General features: G+C 40.5%; 1 protein-coding gene across 1 annotated transcript in view; it reads right to left on the reverse strand.

The window, feature by feature from the left end:
- Nucleotides 1-27,988, reverse strand: part of plekha7b (pleckstrin homology domain containing, family A member 7b) — an 81,462-nt gene that overhangs the window by 40,777 nt on the left and 12,697 nt on the right. The window contains exons 4-6 of the mRNA XM_019886901.1: nucleotides 8,560-8,643; nucleotides 2,229-2,328; nucleotides 1,088-1,192 (exon numbers count right to left, since the gene is read on the reverse strand). Coding sequence (XP_019742460.1) covers nucleotides 1,088-1,192; nucleotides 2,229-2,328; nucleotides 8,560-8,643 — 289 coding nt within the window. The remainder of the gene's footprint in view (nucleotides 1-1,087; nucleotides 1,193-2,228; nucleotides 2,329-8,559; nucleotides 8,644-27,988) is intronic.

Consider the following 27,988-nt stretch of genomic DNA (forward strand, 5'->3'; position numbering starts at 1 on the left):
GGTTAGGAACACAATAAAATAACAGTTTCATTGGCATTCAAATGATGAAACGTCACGTCATGTCATTTCCGACACCGCTTATCTTGAGCAAGGTCGCGGACACATGCTGGAGCCTATCTCAGCAGACTTCGGGGGAAAGACGTACTACACACTGAACTGGTCACCAGTCAGTCACCCACGCTGGCTGGAAACGATATGGCTTCACTCTTTCGGGATTAACGTTATCCATTTGGTGTAGCTGTGCGTGTATATCATTATGCATTCTAGTCCAAGGTTTGCATACATGTGACGGTTGTCTCTACGTGTCCAGCTATATTATTATTTTTTAATCGTTTTTGAAGTTATCAACTACACATGAAAAATAATGAAATTATCAAATTAATTCTCGGCAAAACATTTACTTTTTTTCTGCTGCAAGTGGCATACATACCTGAAGTATCCCTTTTAAATTTTAAGCAAAATGCATTTGCATTTACTCTAATAGCTGTTAGTTTTTCAAATATTTAAGTATGTTTTTTTTTTATTTCGCTTTTATGTGCAGTACATTTTAACAGTTTTTTTTTCTTTGCCTATTTTCAAGCACAGGTGTTTGTGTTCAAACTGTGTTTAAAATGACAGTGTCCTGCAATGGAGTAGATGCACTTTTTAAGGATAAAACCTCATCCTCGTTTTTGACGAACACTTGGGCCTACCATGCTATTACACTACATAAGGTTGGTGATAATTATGTTACTTGGAGAGGGTTTTTTTGGGGGTGGTACATTGGGTATCAAAGGTTTTAGAACCACTCTTCCAAATAATTAGCTTTAGTATTTAATATTGCAAACATTTTGTTGATGTAGATGCAACATTTGTACATACTGTTGGCCTTCAGGCAGTCATTCAAAAAGGTTTGGCAAGGCTTTCGGAGACCCCTAAGTCAACGTGTGTGTGACAGAAACCCATAAACAGCAAACATTTGTAAATTATGCCTGTGGCGTTAAAGGTTGATCCCGCCATAATTCACCAGGTTGACTTTAATATAGTCACAAATGATCGTGTTCACACTTATTAAAAACCAAAATTTGCTACAAACGTGATCAGTCACCTGTTTATAGAGCCAGCCCCTCACCACCACCGGGATGTTGAGGTTTCGTTTAATGGCTTGATCCCTCTTGCCAAAACTATGACATTTACTCGAACCTCTTGATCCCTGCAAGGACACAAGGGTGAACTAAGTTGTTTTGCCTACATTAAAACAAACGCAAACAAAGAAACATTAGTGTGCTTACCTGTTGGAGAGATGTATTTACCTTCAATTAGTCAAAACGATGGCAAAAAAAAGGGTCATGACCTTACGACAAGATGTGAAAATACAGAACCAACCAAAGATGCTTATAATAATGTTATAAACATACAAGGTCATTCTCAAGTGTGTAATACTGTGTAACTATTTTTCACAAGTACTCTTTCTGCAGAGATACCTGCTGTCCACTTGAAAGGCTCACTAAAAGGAGATGTATTTTTTTGTACGTGTTGAAAAATTGATATGTATTAAAGTGACACAACCTTGAACTGATTTACAAATAAATCTGAATGAAAAAATGTAAACTATGTCAATAGCAATGTGTGTGCATTGTGTCTGACCTTGACCAGCTGTGGAGGGATTACAATTTGTCCTATATTTAATTAGCTAATAATGTTTATTTTACCTTAGACGGGCAGTTGTGTTAGAGAGTACTATTCAGTGGACAAATTACAGTAGTCTTTTTTTTCTAAGTGTGAAATGATGCCAAACTTTGGGCATTTTATGTCTTTTATGCAGTCTTTCCTCCTGGCTCGCACTTATTGCTGCGGGAGCCTGCAGTAACATTTGTCTATGTGACAAAAATGACAACTGCAAAATCTCAAATTTAAAATGAAGATTTTACACATCTGCGCTGCAGCAAGACCACAAAAAGTGAGAGACAACTTGAACACATACTCATCCTTTTTTATGGTGTGACTTTTGTGACATGAAAAAAAAAAATCTACAAGTTTTGCCTTTTGCTAAGTTGCAATCCAGTTTTAACATGAACATATTGACTAAATTATTACACATTGTGGTCATTAATCAGAATGAAGACAGTGTCATCTCGAGCTGACTAAACCACTTTATCAACATTAGTGTTTCTTGTCAAACACAGTCGAGAAAATAATTAAAAAGCGGCAAATGGTAAAGAGTTACTTTTTGGGACAAATCTTCTCACCTTTGACGCCGAAGTGGAATCCATTGCTGCTGTGGTCACATTCTTGGAGGACTCTGTGACCATTCTGGGTGATCGGTGATTGGACATGCGGGACTCGATCCTACGGTAGACAAAAGTCAGCATGTGAGCACAGCTGCACTCTGATGTTCATTCTCACTTCCAGTGGTAGAAATATAATACTATCACTGGACTTAAGTATGTTATTCCACGATCTGTACTTTACTTACATTTTTTAGTTTTACTTTACTCCCTCCATGTGAAAACAACTGTACTTTCTACTATTTAAATACTGAGCTATTGGAAAGAGTCACAAAAGGGTGTTGACCCCTTTGTAAATAGTTTATTATATCTTATCATTGGACAACGCAGAAGAAATCACACTTTGCTATAATGCAGTCAGTGCACATCTTGTACATCAATGTCTGGAAACACACAGCCGCACGCACGATCAAGAGTGCAAAGGAGATGCTTCAATTGTTAGGTGTTGGCTGTGCAAAAGACACGCAATATATTGAAAGAAAGACAACTTCAGCCATGCGCTCATTGAGACTGCGCATTGTGGTTGCCTTGCGCTGAACATGAAAATAGGGCCTTCTATGTTGAGTGTTTGAGGTGACAATAAATTTACACTGTGTCCAGCTGTATACTGTTTAGATTACATTTAAAATTGTTTTTCCTTACCTAAGTACCTGAGCTTAATCAGTACTTCTACTTTTACCAAAGTTCTTTTTTTAAGGATCTGTCCCTCCACTTAAGCACAGACTGCAAGGACTTTTGCCACCTCTGCTCATTTCCTCTGACCTAGTGAACCGAAACACAGATTTCTGGTTAAAACAGATGTGACAATTTTCTGGAATTAGCAACACCGTCTGTCCCGACACCAGTGACACTTGTGCTGTCACACAGAGTCCAGAGAGGACAATGGACATGCAGCAAGATTAACATCAGAAGGATTCAGCAAAATTAATTTTCAGTAGGCTCAGTAAACAATGTCTGGTAAAAAACAAACAGAACAGTCTTCAGAAAGAAAATATATCATACATTGCGTTACAATTCAAAGTATCTCCTAACAAGAGAAGCAGCTTTTTTTGGGTTTTTTTTGGTTTTTTTAATCCGATGCTTGTGGAGGCTCTCAGTCGTACAGGAAAGTTCCATCGTAGAAAGGGTTCCCTCAGTCGTCATCTGTACTTGTGGGTAAAAAACAAAAAAACAAAAAACAAAAAAAAGGACGTTTCGCTTCTCTCACAGAAGCTTCGTCAGACAACTCTGAAGTCTCCGTGAAGACTCCGGGAAATTGCTCTGCGCTAAAAGGCTGAGCGTGGCCTATTTGAGGACTGGGTGGGGATGGTTAGTCACGCCCCTATGGTGAAGAGGCCCATTGATTTCTAAATTTTTAATCCGATATTCAGATTGAGCCGTTAAACTGCATTTTCAAATACCGGCCCCTGTTTTGCGGACATATTATTGATTTGTGGTGGTGTTTGCATGACATTGTCCCATGCCTTATTGATTTCTTACAACAGTGGTCTTATCATGCGCATTGATTATGCAAATGGCAATGTATTTTGACACAAACACACTCGCGTTAAGATTAAATAGATACTTAGGAGTTGAAGCTGTGACAGCTTCAACACTGATGCAGTAGCTGTCACATAATACTGCATCAGTGTTTTTGAAAGAGAAAGTCACAGTTGTGACTGACATGCAACTGCGGGCCACATTTACTCAATAAAAATACATAGACATAAAATCAATATGAAATGAGAAATATCAACATGGAAATGTATCATATGGGTCACAGTGTCGATACTAGAGAAGGGCATGTTACTTGATGAAGTCTTGGGAATTGATTGATTGATTGTGCGAAACTGATTTTGGATTCATTTGACCTAAGAGATTAAGGCTGAATAGAGTGTAACGCTTGGCTGCAATCAGCAAATGTAACCCTGTAGATTCTGCAAGTCTCAAGTTAGTTTGCTGTCTAGAGAACAGTGTTTGTACCATGGATATAAAAGTCTACAGTGTACTCTTTCAAATGCAGGGTTTATGTGACATAAAAAAGATCAATGAGTCATTTCAAAACGTTTCCCCCCCCCACGAATGTAACATACAGTATAACCTAAACATCTAAATTATTCAAGTAATAAAAAACTTAAAATTACTGAAATATTGTGGTTGCACAAGTGTGCACACCCTCATAACCGGGGATGGTGCTGTTTTCCGACTGAGCCAATTGCATTCAAACTTGAAAATGCCTCTGATTAATCTGTCCTAGTAGGCTTTTGCGAACATTTGTAAAGCAATTACTGCAAAACACTAAAGCTTTTGTGTTAACCCTAACCCTTCTTCACACTGTTAATAATTACCTCCTTGTCAAAGACGTCCTGATGAAGACAAGTGTCAAAACATGATGTATCAACCATCATGCTTTACTCAAGTCCAAGATTTCAATCAATCCAGATTGCAAATACGGTTGACTTAGACCAGTCTCAATTTACGTCTTTTTAATGTGGTGTCATCAGCCGCGGAGGTTGAAAAAAGTGTCAAACCTAATTTGACAAAGCATGGAGAAGAAAGTGCAGCTAACAAATGAAGGAGTAAATGGAAGACGTCATCATCAAAATACGCAAATTAAATATGCTTACTGAAAAATATACAGTGCTTAAGTACAGTAGCAAAATATTTGTACTTAATACTTTCAACACTGCTGACATGCAACGGTCCAGTGCTTCGAAATCTACTTCCCAATCTGACTGGGCTCATGATAGAAAACAATGTGCGACCCGTTTCCGTGACTTTTCTGCCACTGCCGCTCCTGCATTGTTTCACAGCGAGGGGAAAATAAACTCTCTCCTCTTCCTGCTCGGGTGTGCAGCACTACGATTGAGCTGGAGAAGTACGAGTGAATGAGTGGAGAAAACAAGACAACAAAGTCAACATAACTCTTCTTTGCTGAAAAACGCGCACTGCAGCAATCGTCTCTTCCAGGATGTTTCTTGTCATATCAAGGGGGCTGTTTTATGTGACACTCACTCGTGTTTACCATGACAGTCATTGCAGTGGTTTCCCAGGAGATTTGTTGCGGTATGTGCGCTGAGGAGGGGCGATATTTCACATTTGTGAGTGTCAAGGCTGGCTTTCTTATGACAATAATGGGAATTGGATCATGTTAAATGTCTGTCCTTTCTGCGCCATAAGACCCTTATGAGGACAAGCGGTTTAGAGACTGGATGGATAGAGTGTTTAGCTGAGAAGCTGATTATCTGGGTGATGATTAATATGGGAGTCCAATTTTAAAAGGCCAAAATATAGACTGGTGACTGGTACACAAGCCAATACCTGTTCTCGTGGGAAACCTTTTTTTTTCCTATGACACAAAGTCATTTAATCCCTGGAGAAAGCCACTTTCTACTCAGTAGTATTAAGAACTGCCGGGTTCCTGTGGGATTCTCAAGTAAGACAGTGCTATTGTGCAAGAGGAGGGCATAAGCCTTTAACTGCTTGTCAGTCAATTGCAGGGTATACAGTATATGAACAAACACAACCCGTCACACTCATGTTCACACCTCTGGACAATTAGTCTTCAATAATACCTCCTTTCATGATAATTTTTTTTGGGGGGGAGGACTCCTGGGAATTAGGAAACTGGGACATTTTTTAACCCAAATAAACTTTTAAATAAGCGGGAATATAGTGTCAATAAGGATTTTCAATGAAAAATCGGGGTTGGCTATCCCCTTTATATATTTTGAAAATATATTATAAAAATATATTAGGGGGAAAAGAATAAGCGAAAAAGCGAATCCTGGGGTTGTGATGTAAAAAAAAAATTAGACCAAAACTTTATCCATTAATGTTGCCAATACCCTGTACAACTCAATAGAAAAAAAAAAACTTTGTAAGGGGAAGTAAAAATGCATCCATTCATTCATTATCTGAACCGCTTCTCCTCATGAGGGTCACGGGTGTGCTGGAGCCTATCCTAGCCGTCTTCAACAACCATTCACCATCACAATTACACTCAGGGACTATTTAGAGTGTTCTGTCAACCTACTGTGCATGTTTTTGAAATGTGGGAGGAAATCATAGTACCTGGAAAAAAACTCACACAGCCACTGGGAGAACATGCAAAAGCGACACAGGAATGCCAGAGCCCAGATTGGAACGCTGGACTTCTGTACTGTGAGGCGGACCTGTTCATCAGTCGGTCACCTTGCCGCCCGGGAGATAAAAATAACCAACTGAAATAACATGGTTGCATATGTGTACAGCCTCATAACTAATTACTCAAATTCAAACTCATGTTAAGTGGGAGTCAGCACATTCATGCCACCATTTACAGTGCCTCTGTTAGATGTTCTGGTAGCATTTTTTGCTCTCTAGCAGACGCCTGAAGGTTTTGTGTGAAAACTGATTGCTATTTGGCCCGGTTCATCATTCCCTTCGTCCTTACTTAGGCCCTGGTGCAGAGGAAGAAAAACAGCCTCAAAGTTTGCTGCTGCCAACAACCATGCTTGGCTGTATAAATGTTCTTCTGGTCAAGAGCAGGGTTGCGTCTGCAACAAACAGGTTTCTTTACAAAATCTCCCAAACACGTGGCGAAATATGTATGGCGAGTTGTGTGTTGAATTGGGGGCGGGGGTGAATTCACTTCCATTTTGGAATAAGGCTGGAACATAATGTAGAAACTTGGGAACTTCACCTGTGATTTGGATATCAGCCTACTACAACTTTAAGATTATGCATGTCAGGCAATATGGGATTCTATCAGAACAACATTTAATACAAACCAAATGAGGTGTGAAGTGTAGTTTAGCTTGCCTTCATTTATTCTGCACTTACTGTGTCAATGTAGACTTGCTGAAAATTCTCTCTGAAACTTCCCACTTATTTATCCATGAGGGGCATTCGCCTGACACTATTCTTGGTTACAAACTGGAGAATGCAAATAAATCAACGTCACTTTTGAGTGTTTTGAAAGGCGCTTATAAATGTAATGTATTATTATTATTATTATTATTATTATTATTTTGTGCTGCTCCAAGCAGACAATATTTGATCATCTTGCAAACGTGTCATGCGCCACCTGCCGGCTGGAACATAATCGCACAAAAAATGGCTTTAATTATGCTGTGAAGCCGTCAAGCGGCTTTGATGGGTTTGCAAGCACGATGTGTTGACAATGTCATAAAATGAAAGGCGGTAAAGCCAGCTGTCACACAACACGATGTTCCGTACTGAGGTAAAGGAAAGGTTAAAAAACAACAACAACACTACTCATCAAGGATGGCTACTCTGTTGTGGTACTAAGTCAGGCAACAAAAACCACAACGTTTTATTGCATTTGCTGTATGACTTTACTGGCATTGAAATAAATAGCCTAGGAGGAAATATGCTATAAAAGCAGACTGATGAGTTTTACTGAGACGTGACACGAACAAAGTCGAAAATGTATTTGAGTACCTCTTGTATCTGAGTGGAGATTGGATTCAGGCATCATCGTAAAAATACTCTGTGATTGATATGCTGTCAACTTTAAATGTCATTCGGGTTATGAACACAACCCATCTTTGAACAAATATATGTCTTCCAAGTTGGTAATTTTCACACAGTGTAGGATCCAGAGGCATGTGGGCTCCCTCCAGTTTGCCGCTGCTTGAGTACAGCACATTTACATTTAATCTTTATGAACTCTGCTTTTTAAAGTGTAATTTCAGTATTTTTTTTATAAAATGTCACATGCATCCATCATCAGATCCATCATCCTCACGAGAGTTGCGAGCCTGCTGGAGCCGATCCCAGCTGACTTCGGGCAGTAGGCGGGCTACACCCGAAACTGGTTGCCGGCCAATCACAGGGCACACATAGATGAACAACCATTCACACTCACAATCACACTTAGGGACAATATAGAGTGTTCAATTAACCTACCGTGCATGTTTTTGGAATGTCGGAGGAAATCAGAGTACCCAGAGAAAAACCACACAGGCACAGGGAGAGCATGCAAACTCCACAGAAGAAGGCCAGAGCCCTGAATTGAACCCCGCACCTCCACACTATGAGACTGGCGTGACGTAATACATTACAGGTGGATCATTATTTAAGTTATGTATTTAATATTTTCCTACATTTAAGTGTATTTTATGTAAAAAGTTTGACAACCACTGCTGTAAGTGTTCTGTGGCTGAACTCATTTTCTCATTAAGTCTTAATTGAAAGCTTCTCCTGCGCTAGTTCCGCATGATTAAACTTTGACTAGGCACTCTCCCAGTATAATTTGGAACTCCTATTTCCTGACCTTGAACTGAAGAAAAATGTAAGGCGAACTCACTTGTCCTGTAGCGTGTATTCCGTGTTTTCTGGTGAAATCTGCCCGGTAACAGGGTGCCGAAATGATGTACACCTCACGTTGTGGCTGCAGGAGAAGAGAAGAAGTTGTTTATCAGGGAAGGAATCAGGTTCTTGCACAGCCAACATACAGATATGACGTGATGGTTTGAACCCAAACCTGCTAAAATTTTGTTAAAATCGTCATGTCATCACCCCCTAGTTAAACTCGTTATTGCAGCAGACACGAGGGGCCGCGAACCTGGGTTTGGTCACATGATACTTGCAACGCAAACACAACAGCAGCAGTTGCAACGTTAATTTACGTTGATAGCAGAGAGCAGTATTGCCCAACACGAAATGGAGTGAAGTTATTATTCAAGCTAACACCAAATTCCCACATGTGTATCTTTCAAATTGGTCAAGAGAACAGAAGATAACGGATGCATGCAGGCTGGTCATGACAACCCTCATTGACTCACCAAATCCTTTAAGGTTCTTTTGCTTTGGATTAGGACTAAACTATTTTTCAGTATGCACAATTTGATGCCACCAAATTGAAGCAGTGCAGCTTTCTGTTAGCTCTGCTCACCGCCCCAACCATTTAATCTTTAATCACCATCAGCCACATTTCATTCCTAATCATAACTTTTATTATATAAGCTAAGACTAAAAATAGAGTGAACAAATACTTCTGCAGATGTTCTAAAAACATGCTCCACATACAAAATATCTGCAATAAGCATGTTCACACACTCATCGCTTTAGGTGCACTGAGGGTGATTGTATTACTGTTGCGATGATGGGCTAAAACAACAGCAATGCTGAACAATTCAAACATAATTTCTCACTGCATCGAGATTTATGAGTTGACATTCTGGAAAATTTCAGACAAGATATTGAACAGTATTGATGTCAAGAGATTCAGCGCATACAAACATCACACATAAACACTACAAGTACAAGTACAAGGTTGCCACATCCATATACTATATACACAATTCTAAACCCAGATGCCCAGGCACTGGGCCAGGCTTGTTCCTGGTACCAACTCATCTTGGGCTGATCTGCGCCGGACACACTGTAGAGCACTGCACCACCAGCACATCCCCCGTTAATTAGAACGCTGCATTCTTTGAGGCTTTTGTTTCAGCCACATTACTTCTGAACTATTTGTCACGGAATTTGCAGCATCCCTAGTTAGTGCGGCAACACTGCAGCACAGTACATCTATTTGTTTGCAGCCAACTTCATCAGTGCTCGTGGCACTGTCATCCCGAAAGGCCAAATAAACTCCTGCTTGCAGATAACATACCCAACAGAAGTGCACCGTGCACTGTAGTGGCTGTGCAGTGCATAAGAAAAAAGGCATGTGTCCTCCCATATAGAGTGATAGCATAAGGAGTCGCTGAGGCACTTTCAGCTGCTTAGTGATCTGAACAAACAGTCAAACATGCAATTACAATATGAAAACACTCATAAGGAGCATGGAGAATGTGCTACACTGACCTAACAGCGTCAATGGATATGGCAAATATACAGGTATATAGCAATAACAAATGGGCAACAAGAGCTCGATGCAGACGTTACTCGCTTGTCCCTTAAAGGCACATGTCAAAACACGAATACCACACTGTGTGTGTGTGTGTGTGTGTGTGTGTGTGTGTGTGTGTGTGTGTGTGTGTGTGTGTGTGTCGGAAATATAAGTGCACGTCTTCAGGCCGTGTCCTTTTAAAGGGCAACGTGACTCATAGCGAGCTAGCGAGCTCGCGGACTCATCCATCTTTGGGATACATTAGACTTTATCAAACCAATTAATTTCTTTACATTTTAAAACGTTTTTAAGCACACATTTAGGATAACACAAACACATTCAAACACATAATATATTGAGAGAGCGCAAGAACAAAAGGAAAACAAAAGTATTGTGCAAAAGCATAACAGCAATAATCTTTCCCAAAAATATACATTATAAAATGAACCGACAGCTTAATGTCGGCGAAAAAGGATCCAAGAGGATGTGAAGTTCAATAAGCTTCAGCAAAAACTAATCTGAGATGAAATACTTCCTGTTTGCATACAACTTGCATCCCATATCTCACATCAGACTTCACGACTGTGATTGCTGTGCGGCATAGAGGTGTAACCAAAGTAGTGGCGGTTTGAGCACATCCAACTTACATTAACACAAATTGAGAGTCCTCATGTCAACCACAAACATGACGTGAGCCTTGACCACAGCACTGTATCTGTTCATCATACCACATAATAGCACAGATGCAGTATCTCATGCACTCAGTGGAGACCATCTGAGCTGATGTCGGACACAGAGGCATGGTGAATCAGCTGTGTTGCAACAGCTTATCGGAATTCTCTCAGAACTACCAGGATACGTATAGGATGTTCATCCATCCAAATGAATCAGAGAAACGTGGAGGTTTACAGTGTGCAGTTTGGGATGGGATGGATCCAACCGGCTCCCCTCAAGGGAATACCTCAGCTGCTTATCAGATCCTCTTCCCTCTCCGTGTTTTACTTCCCTGCACAAGTCCATACTCCCATTTTTCTAAGTATTGGAGTTGCTCTGCTGGACTTTGCTGATGTGTGAAGCGTAGCCATTGAGAATGTTCTGTACTGTATCAGTCGTCAAAATAGTGGCAGGAAAAGTTTCTTGCATTTCTTGAGCAGTGTCAGAATAAGAATTAACAAAGTGAACTCAACGAGAGAAAATGGGTCACTTAAATCAGTGTTTTTCAAACTTTTTTGAGCCAAGGCACACTTCTTTCATTGAAAAAAATCTCGAGGCACACCACTAGCTTAAAATGTGACACCCACCCCCCCTTATTTGAACAATTAACGTGTTATATTGTTACTATAACCGTTTTTAACATTGAAGAATGACGTTATAACAGCTTGAATTGGAGTCAAATGAACAAATGAACACAAAGAAAACAGTATGTTATCATCTTTCATATTTATTGTTTCACCGTCGTCCTGCATTCATGCTTCACTAATTCGCTTGTCTCTCGTCGAAACACAAGGCAATTGGCTAGCTGTTGCTGCTCCCTAGCGGTATGGGAGGGTACTACATGATCACTTTCTGGGCAAAAGACCGCACAGGCATACAAATTGGATATTTTCCCGCGGCACACCTGACAATGTCTCGCGGCACACGGTTTGAAAAACACTGACTTAAATCAATCAGACATTGATCTTTAATTGGCTAAATGATCAGAAATCTGCCCAAGATGCAGTTGACTATGCAGTCCAGTGACCCAGGAATAAACTTACAAGTTCAGCACACCTCCGACTCCCCGTATGAACTGGTTTATAAGGCACATTGACCTATGATCTAAGCCAATAAGGAATTCCAAACTAATCCAGAGGTATGCGAGTGGAGGGCGCAATACCAACACAAGATTTCAGAAAATATTGAATGGCATGAGATGTAATTGCATAGCGTTTCGGGTTTTTTTGAGGCTGATGTAATCACTACGTTGGAAATTTAGGGGGTGGCGGGGGGGTTGCCAAATGTACGCCAATGTTATTGCTTATTTGATCCCTTAAAATATGTTGCCTGTAGTGTTCTCACTTGTATACGGATGTGAAACCATAAATAATAAATAAATAGAATGCTTCTCATGAACCATCATCACTACTTTATACATTGTATATTTTGTGTTAATTGCGATAAAACTTATGTGATACCAAACAGCGGCCGGCCGGGTGTTCCAGTGGTTAGCACGTCGACCTCACAGTGCAGAAGTCTTGGGTTCGATCCCGGCTCCGGCCTTCCTGTGTGGAGTTTGCATGTTCTTGCCGGGCCTGCTTGGGTTTTCTCCGGGCACTCCGGTTTCCTCCCACATTCCAAAAGCATGCATGGCAGGCTGATTGGACACTCTAAATTGTCCCTTGATGTGAGTGTGAGCGCGAGTGGTTGTTCGTCTGTGTGTGTGCCCTGCGATTGGCTGGCAAAAGGTTCAGGATGTCCCCCGCCTACTGCCCGAAGATGGCTGGGATAGGCTCCAGTACACCCCTGTGACCTTTGTGAGGATAAATCAGATTGGAAAATGGATGCATGGATGGATGACACCAAACAAGAAATGTGTAATCAGTCCAAATGGTGAAATTTCTTCAGTGCATTGAGTTGTCATGTTCACAATCGGACAGATCAAATATGCCGACATACAGAGGCCTAAATGAATGACTGAAAGCTTGAATGAGCAAATGAATTAATATTTTAGCCATAAATTCACAATTATAGTTAATATTTAAATGTACAGTTCAAGGAACTCACATTCTCAGTTGGGCGTTCACATATTAATATATTTGCAGACATTTGGATGGAACATCGGTATACCGGTACTCTGTTATTTGCTGAAAAACTAGGAAAAAAAACAGTTTTTATGCTCGTGGCAAAGCAAAAAGTTTTAATTTGACCCGATCTTGTGGAATCTTTGTGCCACGGAACTATGTGGAACTGAGTTGAGGAGCTTCATATCGACAAAAGTTGTACTTTGGTGCCAATAAACTGTGTTGAACTGAGTTGAGGAACTTCATTTAGACAAAAGGAGTTCTTCACTGCCATCCCGGTGCCAATGAACTGTGTTGAAGTGAGCTGAGGAGTTTTATTTGTACAATAAAATACAATACAATGCATCCTGATTTATATAGCGCTTTCACAACAGCTGCAGCTGTAACAAAGCGCTTCACAAAACAGTTAACATAAAGTAAAATTATAAACACAACACATAACATAAAACACGAAGTCGTGCAGTCTCATACAAAAAGAGCTATTTGCCAAAAGTAGTTCTTTGTCATCAATATGTCATGATGGTGGTAAAGAACTATGTTGAAGGGGGTTGAGGAATTTTATTCAGGCAAGAGTTTTGTCACCATATTGTTGGTATGTCATGGAAATAAAAAAAAAAACATTTTAGAGGGTGCGTCAAATTTATCAATCGTGAATTTTCTTCAATGGATAAATGTAGCTCAATGTTGCGTAACAAGACATTGTTATTGTTGCAGTTTGCAAATCACACATCAATGTTGTTTGTATCCAAAAGCAGGTATTTTATGCGGTGAAGCTGGCACTTGTTTTGTACTGTCAGAAATAGCAAACAGATGTTATCACTAAATAAGAGAAAACAAGGCTGCACTACAAACACACACACACACACACACACACACACACACACACACACACACACACACACACACACACACACATCAACGTTCTAGTCAATCAGCCCACCCAGAGCGAGTGTGTAGGAGTGTGCAAGAGAAATACCCAGAAGCGTCATGCAGCAGCATCCAGTCAAGCAAGCTGAATGAAATAAGCCTTAAAAATAGTGCACGCGTTCTCTCAGCGAGCCATTAAGCAGATAAGCATTCCGCAGCGTGATTTGCACATGCTGACCGACCTCTATCGGTTTCGCAGCAGCCTTACATTTAAGCCTTTCCAGTCATCCTTACTGGTTAGTTCTACTGCAAATCAAACACTGACCAGCCTGTCCTCGTCATTGTCACTCACGACGATCATTATCACCATTAGCAGCATATCTACAGAGTGTATGCAGCAGCCATTTACGACCATTACAGATGACAGTCATCTTTCTGCGAATATATGCAATCTGAGACAGCATCAATACCACATGAAAAATGATAATGTGACAACCTTGGTGGGGGTATAAAACACTTGAGGGAATTTGCAGCAAAGCAGTGGGACTGCAGTGAAAGGCGGAGGGGCCAAAACGTGCGCCAAGGCTTGCCAGTGTCTTAAAAACAGTCGGTCAGAGAGTTTGGCACAATTTGAAAGACTGGTGCTGGCTACCACGTCGTTAACATTCAAGGCACACCCACCCTTCTGACACATCACATTTTATTGTCGTCCCGGTGGTGTGCTCAAAAACACAAGCAATCAGAAACACAAGCTAGGCAGCCAGCTAACTGCTTCCACTTTATGAAGAGCTGTAAAGTTGCCAGTTCGTCCTCACAGCAAATTATGAATATTACGAGCCTCATGCTCAGGGTGATATTCGTTCTAGTTCTTATTCACAATACACTTTTTAATTACATGTACACACTCTGTTGAAAATACAGTTTGTGGTTTTCTCATGCATAGGCACTAAGTGCAGCGAAGTACAGCCCGAGAACCATCGAAAAGAGTACACTTTGTGAGTGTGGGATTACCTGAAAAAGGCTTGTATTTTATCAAACCATGAACAATACCAAAAACTTAAACCTCTTTGAGTGGTCCCATTTTTGCAACAACTAAAATCCACCCACCTGTTTTCTATGAAGCCGCAAAAAATATATGAAAACACACATTTTGTCAGGCCGTTTTCAAACATGGTGTTGTGTCGGCGTCAAAAAATGGAGTTCCAAGACGTGCATCGATTCCGTTGTCTTAATCTAGACTGGACTTTAATGTATGTGCAAAATCATTTTTTTTTTTTTTTTGCCTGCTGATTGGATTTGTTTTTTAATCCATCTTCTCATCTTTTCGATGTTACGTGTCACCCGCATTGATAAGATCAGGCATGTCTACGGGAAAATGCTAGTTGTGACGGAAGATGAACTTTGCATTTGGCAAATGACTCTTCACTTTCAGAGTGCAACTGAAAAAGTCTTCGAGAAAAAAAAAAAGATTAAGGGCATTTTTCCAGCAGTACAGCACCAGCCCCAGAGGGGAGAATGCGGCCCAGACAGGCTTAGTAGCTGGTTGGCTATGCCTGAGTCCCAAAATTACATCTTCCCTCTGGACTGTCCACTGGCGTAGTCACTTGAAAGTGCCTTGTTGTCATCTTTAAGTGCGGGCACACTATACAGAAAGGGGGTTGGCCTGGCTGCTTTCAGGTGCCTCCGAAAGCAGAAGAACGAGGTAGGAGGCTCAATTTTTCAAAAATGTAAAGCTTTGTTCTCTATAGTGAACTGACACAAAATGCCTCTTCTTGCCGACCTTCCCCCTCCACGGTCTTCCTCCTTCCTGTGATGAGCAATTCATATTAAGGAGGTTCAAGGGCACACCGCTCTGAAACACAAACATACTGTATCGACACACGACCACAGCAAGTGTGTCAGGCCCTATAAAGGTCAGGGCCCGTCTCAGATGACGAGCCCCCGCGAACGTAAAGGGCCATTGGCCTCAGGAAATCCCAGGTTGATTAAGAGTAACAGCCCGACTTTTCACCTCCATGCTCCAAGGGGCCGCACCAAGCATGCAAAGCATTCGGCTGTGATATAGTGTAGGTCACAATACACTAATTTCAATTGATGGCACTCCAATGAGCACAAAGGGTAAAGCCTATGTACATCATCTCGTTGAAAGTTAACAGGGCAGCAGCAACAACGGATGTTCTGTTTTGTATCTGAATTCCATTTTACATTTCACAATGACAAAAACACAGTGACTGCAATGCATGACTGGTTTTTGGTCCGCTAAAGGTGGATAAACCGAACAATAGAGACAGAAAACTTTTGGCATCTCTTCTCGCTCTGTTTTTAATACTGCCAGAACAGATAGAAGTATGCAAAGACTACTACAAATATTTTAAATACATTTAATTAAGTATCACAGGAATGGCTACATGAGTAAATTTCAACCAAAGCCAACGGGAGAGTTAACAGTCAGTTAATGTTATGTGTTTTTTATTGTTTAATGGGATAAAACATTCTTTTTGGATGTTCTGGTGTGTTTTTTTCCATACCAGGTCCTGCAGGAGATAAACTACATCAGTCTTTCGCAAAACTTTTACAACATGCACCACCGAAAAAATATGCCCTCCAAATATTACAAAGGCCAACATTAAGATATAGCGGTGTAGCTGGTCTCAGTGTTCATGAAACTAACATGATTGCAGTTCACTGTCACATTATGCACAATTTGAATATTAACACTGTGCCAAAATACAGGAAAACAATACAAAAAAAGTTTAATACAACCGAACTATCGTTGCAGTGATTCTTTCAAGTACCACGAAAGTGGAGCCCGAATAACACTAGTGGTACTAGTACCACACTTTAAGAATCACTGATCGACATCATTGATGGAGCTCAACATTCCATAGTTGTCCTTTAAGACTCCATAAAGTAGTTAAGCTATCACCTTTGTAACGCACTCATTTTGTCGCAGTTGCTTCAAGACATAATTAAGATTCATTAGACACAAACAACTCCTTGTCATCAAACAAATTACAACCAATTAGGTGATTGATTAAGCAATCAGGATGTTCAGCTTTTTTCATTTTAACAAAGCAATTAAGTGTTACGTTAATAATAATTCTAATGTCAATTGAATGCACTCAGTAGCTAACTTAAAATATGTTTCTGATAAATTGTTTCTTTTTATTTATTTTTTTTTGCAGCATAGTATTGCATGTCTTAGACCCCCATATATTGACTTTATCAAAATGGCTCTTCTCATTGAAAAATATGAGGTCACAAATTGGATCATACAGCAAACTATTTGATGGGAGACAGGGTTTGATGAGGGGGAAAAAAAGAGCAAGCCTAATGAAGGATTTTTTGGGACCTCTCTGCATATGCAAATGAGACATTAATGGACAGAATACTGTAAATGGATAAAATACTGTCCCACTCTGCAGTTAAAGATGCCTTTGCTTGTGTTACTGTGTGTACCGTAATACAAGTCAGAATTGTTTTATTTCCACACTGTTTCCTTTTCGTCTGCTGCAAAAATCCGATCCAGAACATCTGTTGCAACAAAACAATCCAAGTGCACTGCAAAGCCAAACACAGCTAATCGCTTAGGCGTGCAATGTAGGACAGAAGGGGATGCTAGGTGCTCGGAAAAAAAGGGAATGCTCAAAATCTCCAGCAGCAGCAAATAAACAGTGGGCTTCAACACAATCAGCTAAGCCCAAGAAAAGAAAGACAGACAAGGCAGGCTGTTAGGTGAGGTAACTAAATGTGAAAGCATTGTAAACAAATCCAATTCAGTCAGCAACCCTTCATGAGAGTCATAAAACACTTACTATACTATTATTAAAAATACCTTAGGGTGGCAACGCTGTCGTTATAAAAAAAAAAAAAAAAGTCAATTTTAAAGCACTTAATATGCAACAAACCAGTGGGGAACTTGTGGTGTGACATGATGGAAAGAATGCGAGATAACATCCTCAAGGAATACACCCAAGCAGAATTTCACTTGAATTTGACCTATGCAGCCTTGAGTCCTTTCAGGAGAGCTCCACCCATGTGTAGGAGGCTTAAAGAGCGAGCAATCACTGTACTGTCAGCAGAATTAAAAACGAAACTATGAAGCTGGACCAACAGTACAGTGAAAAAGAGCGCTGCAGCAAGTTTCATGATATGGTCAACGAGCATCATACGTAATTATGACGAAGTTATGACATTAAAACAGGGAATCAAAATGTTATGAAGACAGAAAACAAGCTTTTAACAGAATTTATGGGCAGGCTGTTTGAATTTTACTGTCGTGCAGTCCACTGTGCAGCAGAGACGAAGGCTCTGTCATTTGAATCAACCAAAAATGTACACTCACAGAAAGGTCACAGATGTTATGAATTAACTACTGACGATACATAGACTTTGATTGGCTTATTTAATTCGTAGAGTGGTCATAATACAAGTTGAAACAACACTGAGATAATGCAATAAAATACACCTCCGAACCAACAACACGGCAGAACCGTCACGCAATGTGCACGGTTTCTGCAACTACTTTTGTTGCAGAATGGTGGCATCGCGTCACAGATGTCATGGCCAATCAAAAATGCCATGTTGCATCACATGATTTCGCACAACAAAAATTATGTTTCCGGGGACCAAGCGAGATCCCGCCAGCCAGTTGTTGCCAAGCCAAGCCAGTAGACTATTTTCAATATCTCTACAGCGGTTTACAATAATGCTTAATTACGGTATATTCAGAATTTCATATGATTTGTTGACAATTGTCTAAATCAGTCGTAATCTGCCACATCTCTGAGTGGGCATATGTCTCATAACATTTTGAAATTGAGAGCATTCCGATTGACCCTGTAATGGATTATTTACTATATAATTTTACTGTTTTGTTTTGTTTTTTTTAAAGTAGATGTAGACTCTCCAAATAAATGCAGTCTACTTTTATTTCGAGCAACCACTTGACGAAATAAAATGGAGTACATTTAACAAAAGCTTTTCTCACTGTACATAGTCCTCAACCTTTGAATTCCACTGCATTTTGTCTGCAAATTTGTGCACCACAATGGGTTACATTTTTGGTTTTAGATCGGTCAGATCAGGCACATATGCTAAAATAGACAAAGGTGGACTACCTGCAGGTTGCCAGTGCCGCTTTCATGCAAAGATCTGTCATCTCGCCTTTTCCTCTCCACACTCGTCTGCAACATGACCCCGTCTGATTTGACTAATCGAGACAAGCTCTTATTTGACATACAGACTCCTGTCAACGGGCACACACGCTCACACAAATTGCATATGTTCGTGGTAAGATTATCTTTCTGATCTCTGATCTCCATAATCCCTCAACATCCGAAACAAATCACACACACACACACACACACACACACACACACACACACACACACAAAATACTCTGGGTTCTGTACGACCTCTTGTTTTTTTCATTTTAGTGCATCATTAAACTCCCTCTGAGTCTGGACATCAGACTAATTAAACTCAATTAGCTCTTAGCGCAGCACTTTACACAATTATGTGACAACCAACCAAAGATAAAACACTGCTGTACTTATGTCCTTTCAAGCATACAGAATTAACTAGTAAGTGAGCTATTGTACAATGTATATGTGTATTGTATGTGTAGCTATAGGTTAATATAGCCCAGTTGCCACTGCTTAGTTCAAGAAAAGGGACAGATGTAGACTCACTCCCAAAGTTAGATTCATATAACACCACTATCAAAAACCTAATAACTCCTCATAAAATCCTGTCAAGTTTTTGTTAATTAGAGCAAAAACTATTGAAAGACAGATGGAAGTGGCAAGGTGTATCAAATTAAGATGAAAAATGCACCATGCATAACCAAAAAATATGCAGATTGATAATTCCATTCGTCCTTTGGAGTTGTTCTAGCTGCAGGTGAATTGGTTGTCATCTCTTTGAACACAAATAGTTCAAGCACAAAAAAGATCATCATTGTGTGGATCCCTCTAGGGTGCAATCCTTCGCCCCCAGGGCGTCAGTATAAAACACTTATAACAGATGTATATGGAAACAGTCGCCAATGCTCTGCAAACTTTCGTAATATTATTTGTTTTTTACAGAATATTAAGAACATATGCCTGGACAAAAGAAGCAGATGTGTGTCCCATCTAGCAGTGAACTGTAGTTACAACTACCGAGTCCGCATCTCATCGTCAGATATTAACAAGACACATTTTGCTGCTGTTTAGCCACATCGTTGCCTTACTCTCCTCACAGACGCTGGCAAGCTATCGCACAATCAATTCAAATAGATTAATTAAATACATTGGGGGAGTTTGGCTTACTTGGCTGAGAGCGGATAACTGAATTCAATGGTTATTTTTAGATCTCTGTATACTGAGAGTGGAAGACTGTTGAGGCTCATTAAGTCAGTAAAGTGGAAGAAGGTCTACAGTCGAACCGCTCCAAAATAGACCTGCTAGCAGAAGTGAGATTTTAGCTAAACAATCCCCTTTACTGCAAATTGGCTTGACAGAGGGTGATTTGCGTTTGTCACAATCTTGAGAATTTAAAAGGTCACAGTTTTAATAAGCAGAGAAGGAAGTCCTCATTTTTAAATACCGCAACCTTCTGCTCAGCACCCACCATTATGTCTTTTCTTCGAAGGTGTCTCCCAGGAAATGTCCTCCTTATTTCTGGGTGTAATGTCCCATGAACCAATTTTAGGAATGTCATTTTTCAAGTCGGGACACTCAAAATTGCAGTTAACAAAGCCATGACCTGTAGCAGCTATATGAGGCGCCGTGGCTGCTGGCCACAAGATCCCAACATCAAAGCAGATATTACTCAATCACGCTGCATCAATCACATACCACAGAAATGGATACGATACCCTGTTAAAGAATTACCTGCTGCTCTTGGGTGACATTTATCACTGACCACTGGCCACTGCGAGATGACTTACAAATGGGTCCAGAAACCTCAGTGCCCAGATGACACTGAGATCCATCATAAACGTGCCTTGATCCATAATAGACCAAAAGGTTTTGCACATTACGGTATGACCCAACTGAGGACTTACAAAAAAAAAGTTTAGTTTGTTTAGTTGGAGAAGATGGAGAATTTCTAAACTATCATCTATTTTAATTTAATAGTACTGGCTCATTTCAAATGTTAACATGATTTAGAAGCATCCATTGCTGTACATGGATAAGATTGTGTCAAGCCTAGTTCGTAGAGCATCTGGGTTTGATCATAAAGAGTATGAGGCTATAAATCACTGAATGGTGATTGAGTTAACAAAGGAGGCATAATTGATTTCACTACTTGGACAAATCCAGTGAGACCACATACAATGCAAATACAGTGTTGTCTTGAGATTTGAGTTTAGTTTGTTCATTGACCACGCAAAATCTCATATCACAAATCATTTTTCCCAATTGAAGTGAATGGAAACGACATTAATCTGTTCCGGCCTCCCAAAAGAAAACAACAAAAAATATGTAATGTTTTTGTTTTGTTTTTTGTAATGGGGAAAAGTGGCACACTGTAATCTAATTCTTCATTGAAAAAACATACAGCAACGACAGCATTAAATAAAAAATAAAAAGAATTGTTTTTGAAATGGGTCCTTTAATTCAATGCACATTGTGCTGCTCATTCTGGTGTTCGCACTTTCTGGTGTGTACACCTCGGAAGCAGATGGATATACTACACAATTCCTCATCAGTAATATTAGTCATTTTTAGAAGAGTATAAAGAATGTATGCCGTTGACTTACATTACAGTGGATCGATTATGAAAAATAATATAGTTGTGATTTTTTTTTCCTCTGAATTGCGATTGAATTCTGAATTTTTTTTTCCCACGGTCCTTTTCTAGGGTGATTTTCAATAAACAATCTTTATTACAACAAACGATATCAGATATATTATGCTTTATCTGCGACTGGCTGGCAACCAGTTCAGGGTGTCCCCCGCCAACTGCCTGAAGACAGCTGTGATAGACTCCATTATCCCCCGCGACCCTTGTGAGGATAAAGTGGATAGGAAAATGAATGAATGAATGACTTATGCTTTATATAATACTAAGACAAAGGAAAATGAAGCATTAACTTATGTGAATGACAGTTCATCTAGTACAAATTACAGGTAAGTGCTTTGATGTGCAGTTTGGTAAGTGTTCACAAAAAACAGCTTGACGTGAAGAATATTTGCTAACACCATCTGCCAAACTGCTGCTTGTTGTGATGTGAGCCGAGAAGAGAAAAAGAAAAAATTGGGCTGAATCACAGCTCGTACCTCGCAGAAATTAAAGTAAATTGGGTCACTCGAAGCTCAAGGCACCACTGCGTACTCTAGTTTCAAGTCAATGTTCCCCAAATAGTCAAAAAGAATGTGAACTTGCCATTCAAATAACATGCAATCCTAAACCTAAATCATGACAAAGGGAAGTTTGGCGAAGGAGCATCACCATAAATATTGCAGAGATGTAGATCTCTCTCAAACATCAACCATGACTACTACTTACAGAACCGATTTTTCTTCATCGTGAAGCAATATGCTGCATTTACGCCATGTTGTTACAGCTGATTTGAATGCGACAAAATTAAAGTAGTTATAAACAAGGCATTCAATATGTTCTTGCAGTAGATTTCCTTTTGAGCAAAGAAACACTTTCATTAGTCATTTCTACTTCATAGAACACGACCATCGTTGACGTTTAATTTTCCCAAATCTGTAGTTGAGTTGGGTATTTGTGCGCCAATCCCTTGAGTGTATACAATACATCACTGTTATGTATATCTGTCTGTAGGTTGGGCTTTAATAGCGTCTGTGCTCAGGATGGATGTAAACATTCAATTTTGTTTTCCCCCAGGGGCGCTCAAGACTGCAGCGCATTTTACCTGCAGAAATGCCACCATATAGCCACAAAAGCAAGTGCCCATGCCTAGATCCCTTGAGAAGATACTGTAGTTCTTCTTACATGGCCAAACGGTCAGTGACCTGTGTTTACGAGTCATCGCAAGGAGGACCTCTCGCTGTCCTCTCGCCCACACAATCAGATGATACATCAGCTTGCATGCACGCTAAATTCCCACTCCTGCCCTCACACTATCATTTCACGGTGTGCGGTCCAAAGCACTTTAGCTGGAAAGCTATTGTCATAAATTACATGTGAATCGAGGGCGTGAGATACACACCTGGAAGCCGCGCGGTACACCGGCCGCCTCTCATACCCGACTTGAGCGGACCGTCCTGGTTGGCCCAACATGTTAGCGGCGGGTCTGTGATTTGCTGCACTCTCCTCAATGGTGGCTGCGCGCCTACTCGCTCGGCTGACTCCGTCGCTCCTGCCGCTACAGCTGCTGACGTCCTCTGCTGAACACGCTGGCATTGATTCATTCAAAACATCCTCCTTCCCACTGCTCCCGTGTGAGCCTGCTAAGGTGCAGCTACAATTACACGCAGTCACTGAATTGCTCGGTCTTGCGAGGACATTACACTTGTGATGGGTATTATTAAGATCAGTCAACCTCAGCAAGGTATCTTTTAAGAGGCCCCCAAAGAGTAAAGTTAAAACCACCGGTACAAAGCTTTTAGGCATAAGCCATAATCTTCCTCTCTACTGCCTCACATTCCCTCCCTGTAGCCATATTCTTTCACACCGCCATCTCATCAGAACTGTGCCTCCTTAACACACGGTTCCCAGAGCAGGACGCCCTCTCTGCTCCATTCTCTCTGCAGTCATCCAGAAACAACGTGCTTGGCCAAAAGCAGAGGATGTACGAGTCCTGACAGGAAAGGATACAGTTTCTGGCAATAAAGCCAGATTAGAGCACAAGTAAACTCTGAAGTCAAATGCACCTGGGGTCGGACAATATAGCATTTAACCATAATCTGTTGTTCAAATACACCTCAAAGTGTGCACATCACTCAAGATCTGTTCAGATAGCACTGAGCAGAAAGAATGCTGCACGTTTATGCTTTCTTTCCCCAAATGAAGGACCAGGGGTGGTGACAAAGAATGTGCTAATAATATGATGAGAGGAAGATGATTTTCACAGTCTCAATGGCTCTCTGAGAGAAATCAACCATGGATTGGTCCCTGACAAAAATGAGTTTGATACCCAGATTAAAACATAACCAGGAGCCGTTTTTAATTTATGTATACACATGTAAGACTAAGAATGATAAGAATGTGTCGAGGGGGGAAAAATGTTTTGCGCATCCAAAGAAGTTCGAGGTCAAACAGTAATTTGGAATGGATTCTATTCTAGAGTTCCACTTTTTTTCATGCATTCCAGATATCCAAACAGTACCATTTTGTAACAGTGCAAGATAATATTGATGTATATGTAACGTTAATGTTTTCAAGCCCTTCCCTTGAAGGAGTGGCTACAATGGTCATAAAGTGCTTTGCAGAATGTAAACAGTACAGAATAAATCATAAGAGCAAACAAAACAGCCCTTCGCAAAATATGTCAAAAGGGAAGATAATGCATGCTGTATAATAATTAACGTAAGACAGTCATAAAAGAAACCCTGCACACAAAAATACGTACAAAGGTTATTTAAATTCTGATGTTGTTTTCTGAAAAGTGGTGCATTCCTCATCCATTGGGTGGATGACTGTTTGCAGATGACACTGAGTCAGCCAATGCTAAAAGGTTCAAACAGAAAGTTGTACTGGTCACTCACTACCTTAGACAAAATTAAGAGCCGCACATAGTGAGACCTCCTCCACCATGTTGTCACTATAATTTGTATCCCTGAATCCACATTTTCGCCTTAGTAAGCAATGAGTGATGACAATCAAATATGAACCTCATTTAAAAGGAAAAAAAAAATCTGATAATCCACCATGCTGTCGCACAAAATATCATATTATGTACCTGTATTTCGAAACATCTGGGACATATAGTTTTCAGTATTCAACACGATTAAAATGACGTATATTCTGGATGAATTTGTGTGTGTTTCTTTTCATTCAAAATTGTTCTTGATTCTCTTTAGAACAAGGGCTTTGCTCATATGGCTCGCCCAGTCTGTCACAAGACAACCAAAATATAACTTTGTACAACTACAACTGTAACTTGAATTGCATACCGGGGTCCTTGCTCAAGTCCGAGATTCAACCGTGGACATAATGATGGCTGCATTCCATTCAGGTGAGTCAGCTCCAATTCTGTAGCATTGTGTTGAATTTGCACAACAGTTACACAGCTATCAGCATGGTGGCAACTTTTGTTCAGTTTAGCATGACATGAATGAAAGTGAATGAAATAATAAAACAACGCTTGTCGTAATTCCATGGTAAATTCATGACTGATACACCGCTTCAAAATAAACACGCCGTATAGTATTGTTCACATTCAGTAAAAATCCATCTCAGCCAATTTTTTTGTTTGTTTTTTACATAAAACCAAGTGTATAAAAGTTAAGGGCTGCATACCTTAAGTGCATGTGATAACAAGATATGTAGCGCTTGCGACTCACCCTTCATCAAAGTTAGAAAAAGTCAATCCAACTCAAGTAAAAGCTCCGATCATGTCCTGAAAGCTGGTTTGCGCTGGTCTTGGTTTAGCGTGAAGCTCAGTAAAGACTAAGAGCAACGCCAGATGGGAATATCCTCTGTAGTTGACGCTTCAGATCTCTCTCTCTCTCTCTCTCTCTCTCTCTCTCTCTCTCTCTCTCTCTCTCTCTCTCTCTCTCTCTCGTCTTGATTTCTGCGAGTAAAACTGGCTGTACTTGAATTGTAATTGTACAGCCCGCTCAAGCCTCTCCAGGGTGGAATAAAATGATAACAGTGTCCACTTCCTCTGTTTAAAGATAAAAGGGAGAGGAAGTCCCATCAGGCGCCGGCATTCTTATTGGTCACTGAAGATGACTTTTGTTCAGTTTAGCATGACATGAATGAAAGTGAATGAAATAATAAAACAACGCTTGTCGTAATTCCATGGTAAATTCATGACTGATACACCGCTTCAAAATAAACACGCCGTATAGTATTGTTCACATTCAGTAAAAATCCATCTCAGCCAATTTTTTTGTTTGTTTTTTACATAAAACCAAGTGTATAAAAGTTAAGGGCTGCATACCTTAAGTGCATGTGATAACAAGATATGTAGCGCTTGCGACTCACCCTTCATCAAAGTTAGAAAAAGTCAATCCAACTCAAGTAAAAGCTCCGATCATGTCCTGAAAGCTGGTTTGCGCTGGTCTTGGTTTAGCGTGAAGCTCAGTAAAGACTAAGAGCAACGCCAGATGGGAATATCCTCTGTAGTTGACGCTTCAGATCTCTCTCTCTCTCTCTCTCTCTCTCTCTCTCTCTCTCGTCTTGATTTCTGCGAGTAAAACTGGCTGTACTTGAATTGTAATTGTACAGCCCGCTCAAGCCTCTCCAGGGTGGAATAAAATGATAACAGTGTCCACTTCCTCTGTTTAAAGATAAAAGGGAGAGGAAGTCCCATCAGGCGCCGTCATTCTTATTGGTCACTGAAGATGAGCAGCTTTCACCTCTGTGTAAAGTGCTGACGATGGTCTCTGTCTGCAACCAAAACGTTGCGTCTGCGCCTGATCTCTCCTTATCGGATGACACCAATGGGCCAGGGAGACAGGAATGGCAGACAGACTACAGCAGAGTGGCAAAATCGGTTCAACGTGCCACAAAAGTCAATAATCCACAGACATACTGTACGTATGGGTAAGGGCAATAGGGCATGGATGAGGCTGGTTGTGCTTCCATCCATCAAACGGACCACCTGGTCAATTTTCATATTCTACAGTGAAAACCACTTTCAGCGTGTTCTATTTTAAAACAGCGGAGGTCCCAAGGTCCAAAAGAACTGATAAATAAAAATCTTCGCAGCCTCGACAGCAATATCTAGTGGCAGGATGCAGAAAAGCATCTGGCTCGCCTATTGGTCTCTGAGAGATCCCATCTGCCGCTGATCTACATCATCACTTATTCACACCAGCGCTGCAGTGACTTGGAAATAGAGCATTGTATCAGATTGGAGGCTGATCAAGAGTTCAAAAGCATCCATCGATTATTTGTTGGTTCATGAATAAGAAATGAGGCTGGCACTTGCAGCCCTTAACAAATTGCATCTGGATCCATTTATAAGAATTGACTATTTTGATTTCAACAAATGCTGCACGGATTGTACAAACCCAAAGACCAACTCTCGTCAGTCAAATAAATCTCTTCATTCATCTTTATACTCAATATTCCATTCCGTTCCAGAACAACATTGAATCAGGTACATATAGGAACATAACCAATTCCAACAGCCAGCTGTGCAGTACCGACTAATGCTGATATTGTACCAGTAACATGCCGTTTGAAAAAACTAATATAAGAGCATTTTTTTCCTCGTATTTTTATAGAACTGCATACTCACTTGGATGTACAATCATTCATAGTTACATCACTTACAAAGTATCTGGAGTAACATTGTAAACAGAAGTTGTAAATTTAGGTCTGCGTTTCTGATCATGTTTGCAGAAGGCATTGAAGGCCCGGACGACATGCCACTGGTTTGCTCTAATGTTTTATTTCGCGGAGCCGATCAATGATGTCATCAGTAGAGCGCGCAAATTTTGACATTGCAGCCGAACAACAATAGGGGATGGGAAACGAAAATCGGTTCTTGTTGAGAACCAATTCCCAGAATTTCAATTCCTTGACATCCTTGATCGTGTGAACGATTCCCTTATCAATTCTCGTCGGGGTGAATGATGGTTCCGGAGGGCTCAACTCAGCAGCAGCCGCAACGTAACACTGTCCTCTCTTGTCAATACTCCAGGCATCTGTGTAAGGCCCTTTTCGACTGTATTGTAGAACCTGGCGAGTCTGACTGCCTCACAGGCTGGCAACACTCCCTCCAGTCTACCGCTCGCTTCTCCTTTCACTGAGGTAAGGAAGAGTGAGTTCCCAGATTACAGTTGGACTTGAGTTGATTTGTTACTGGCTGACCTATTTCATTTATATCATATATATGTGTTGAAATCTTACTGTACGTTATTGTGCATTTGCCACAGAATAATCTATTTTGTGCTTTGTAAATTGCTACAGAATTATCAACCTAAACATTTCTTTTAATCCAATGCCAAAACCTCCACAGTCAATTGGTACCACTAAATAACACTCGCTCTCATACCCCTTTCCCACTGAAATTAACGGGTAGTAGTGATCCGTGGCGACACGCAACCAATTGCCATATTGTCCCTTTCCCATTGACCAACAGAAGGCGATTCTGCGCCTCCGCCCCACCTCCC

The sequence above is a fragment of the Hippocampus comes genome, unplaced genomic scaffold (assembly GCF_001891065.2).
Source record: "Hippocampus comes isolate QL1 unplaced genomic scaffold, H_comes_QL1_v1.1 scaffold261, whole genome shotgun sequence".
NCBI classification, from domain to species: Eukaryota; Metazoa; Chordata; class Actinopteri; order Syngnathiformes; family Syngnathidae; genus Hippocampus; species Hippocampus comes.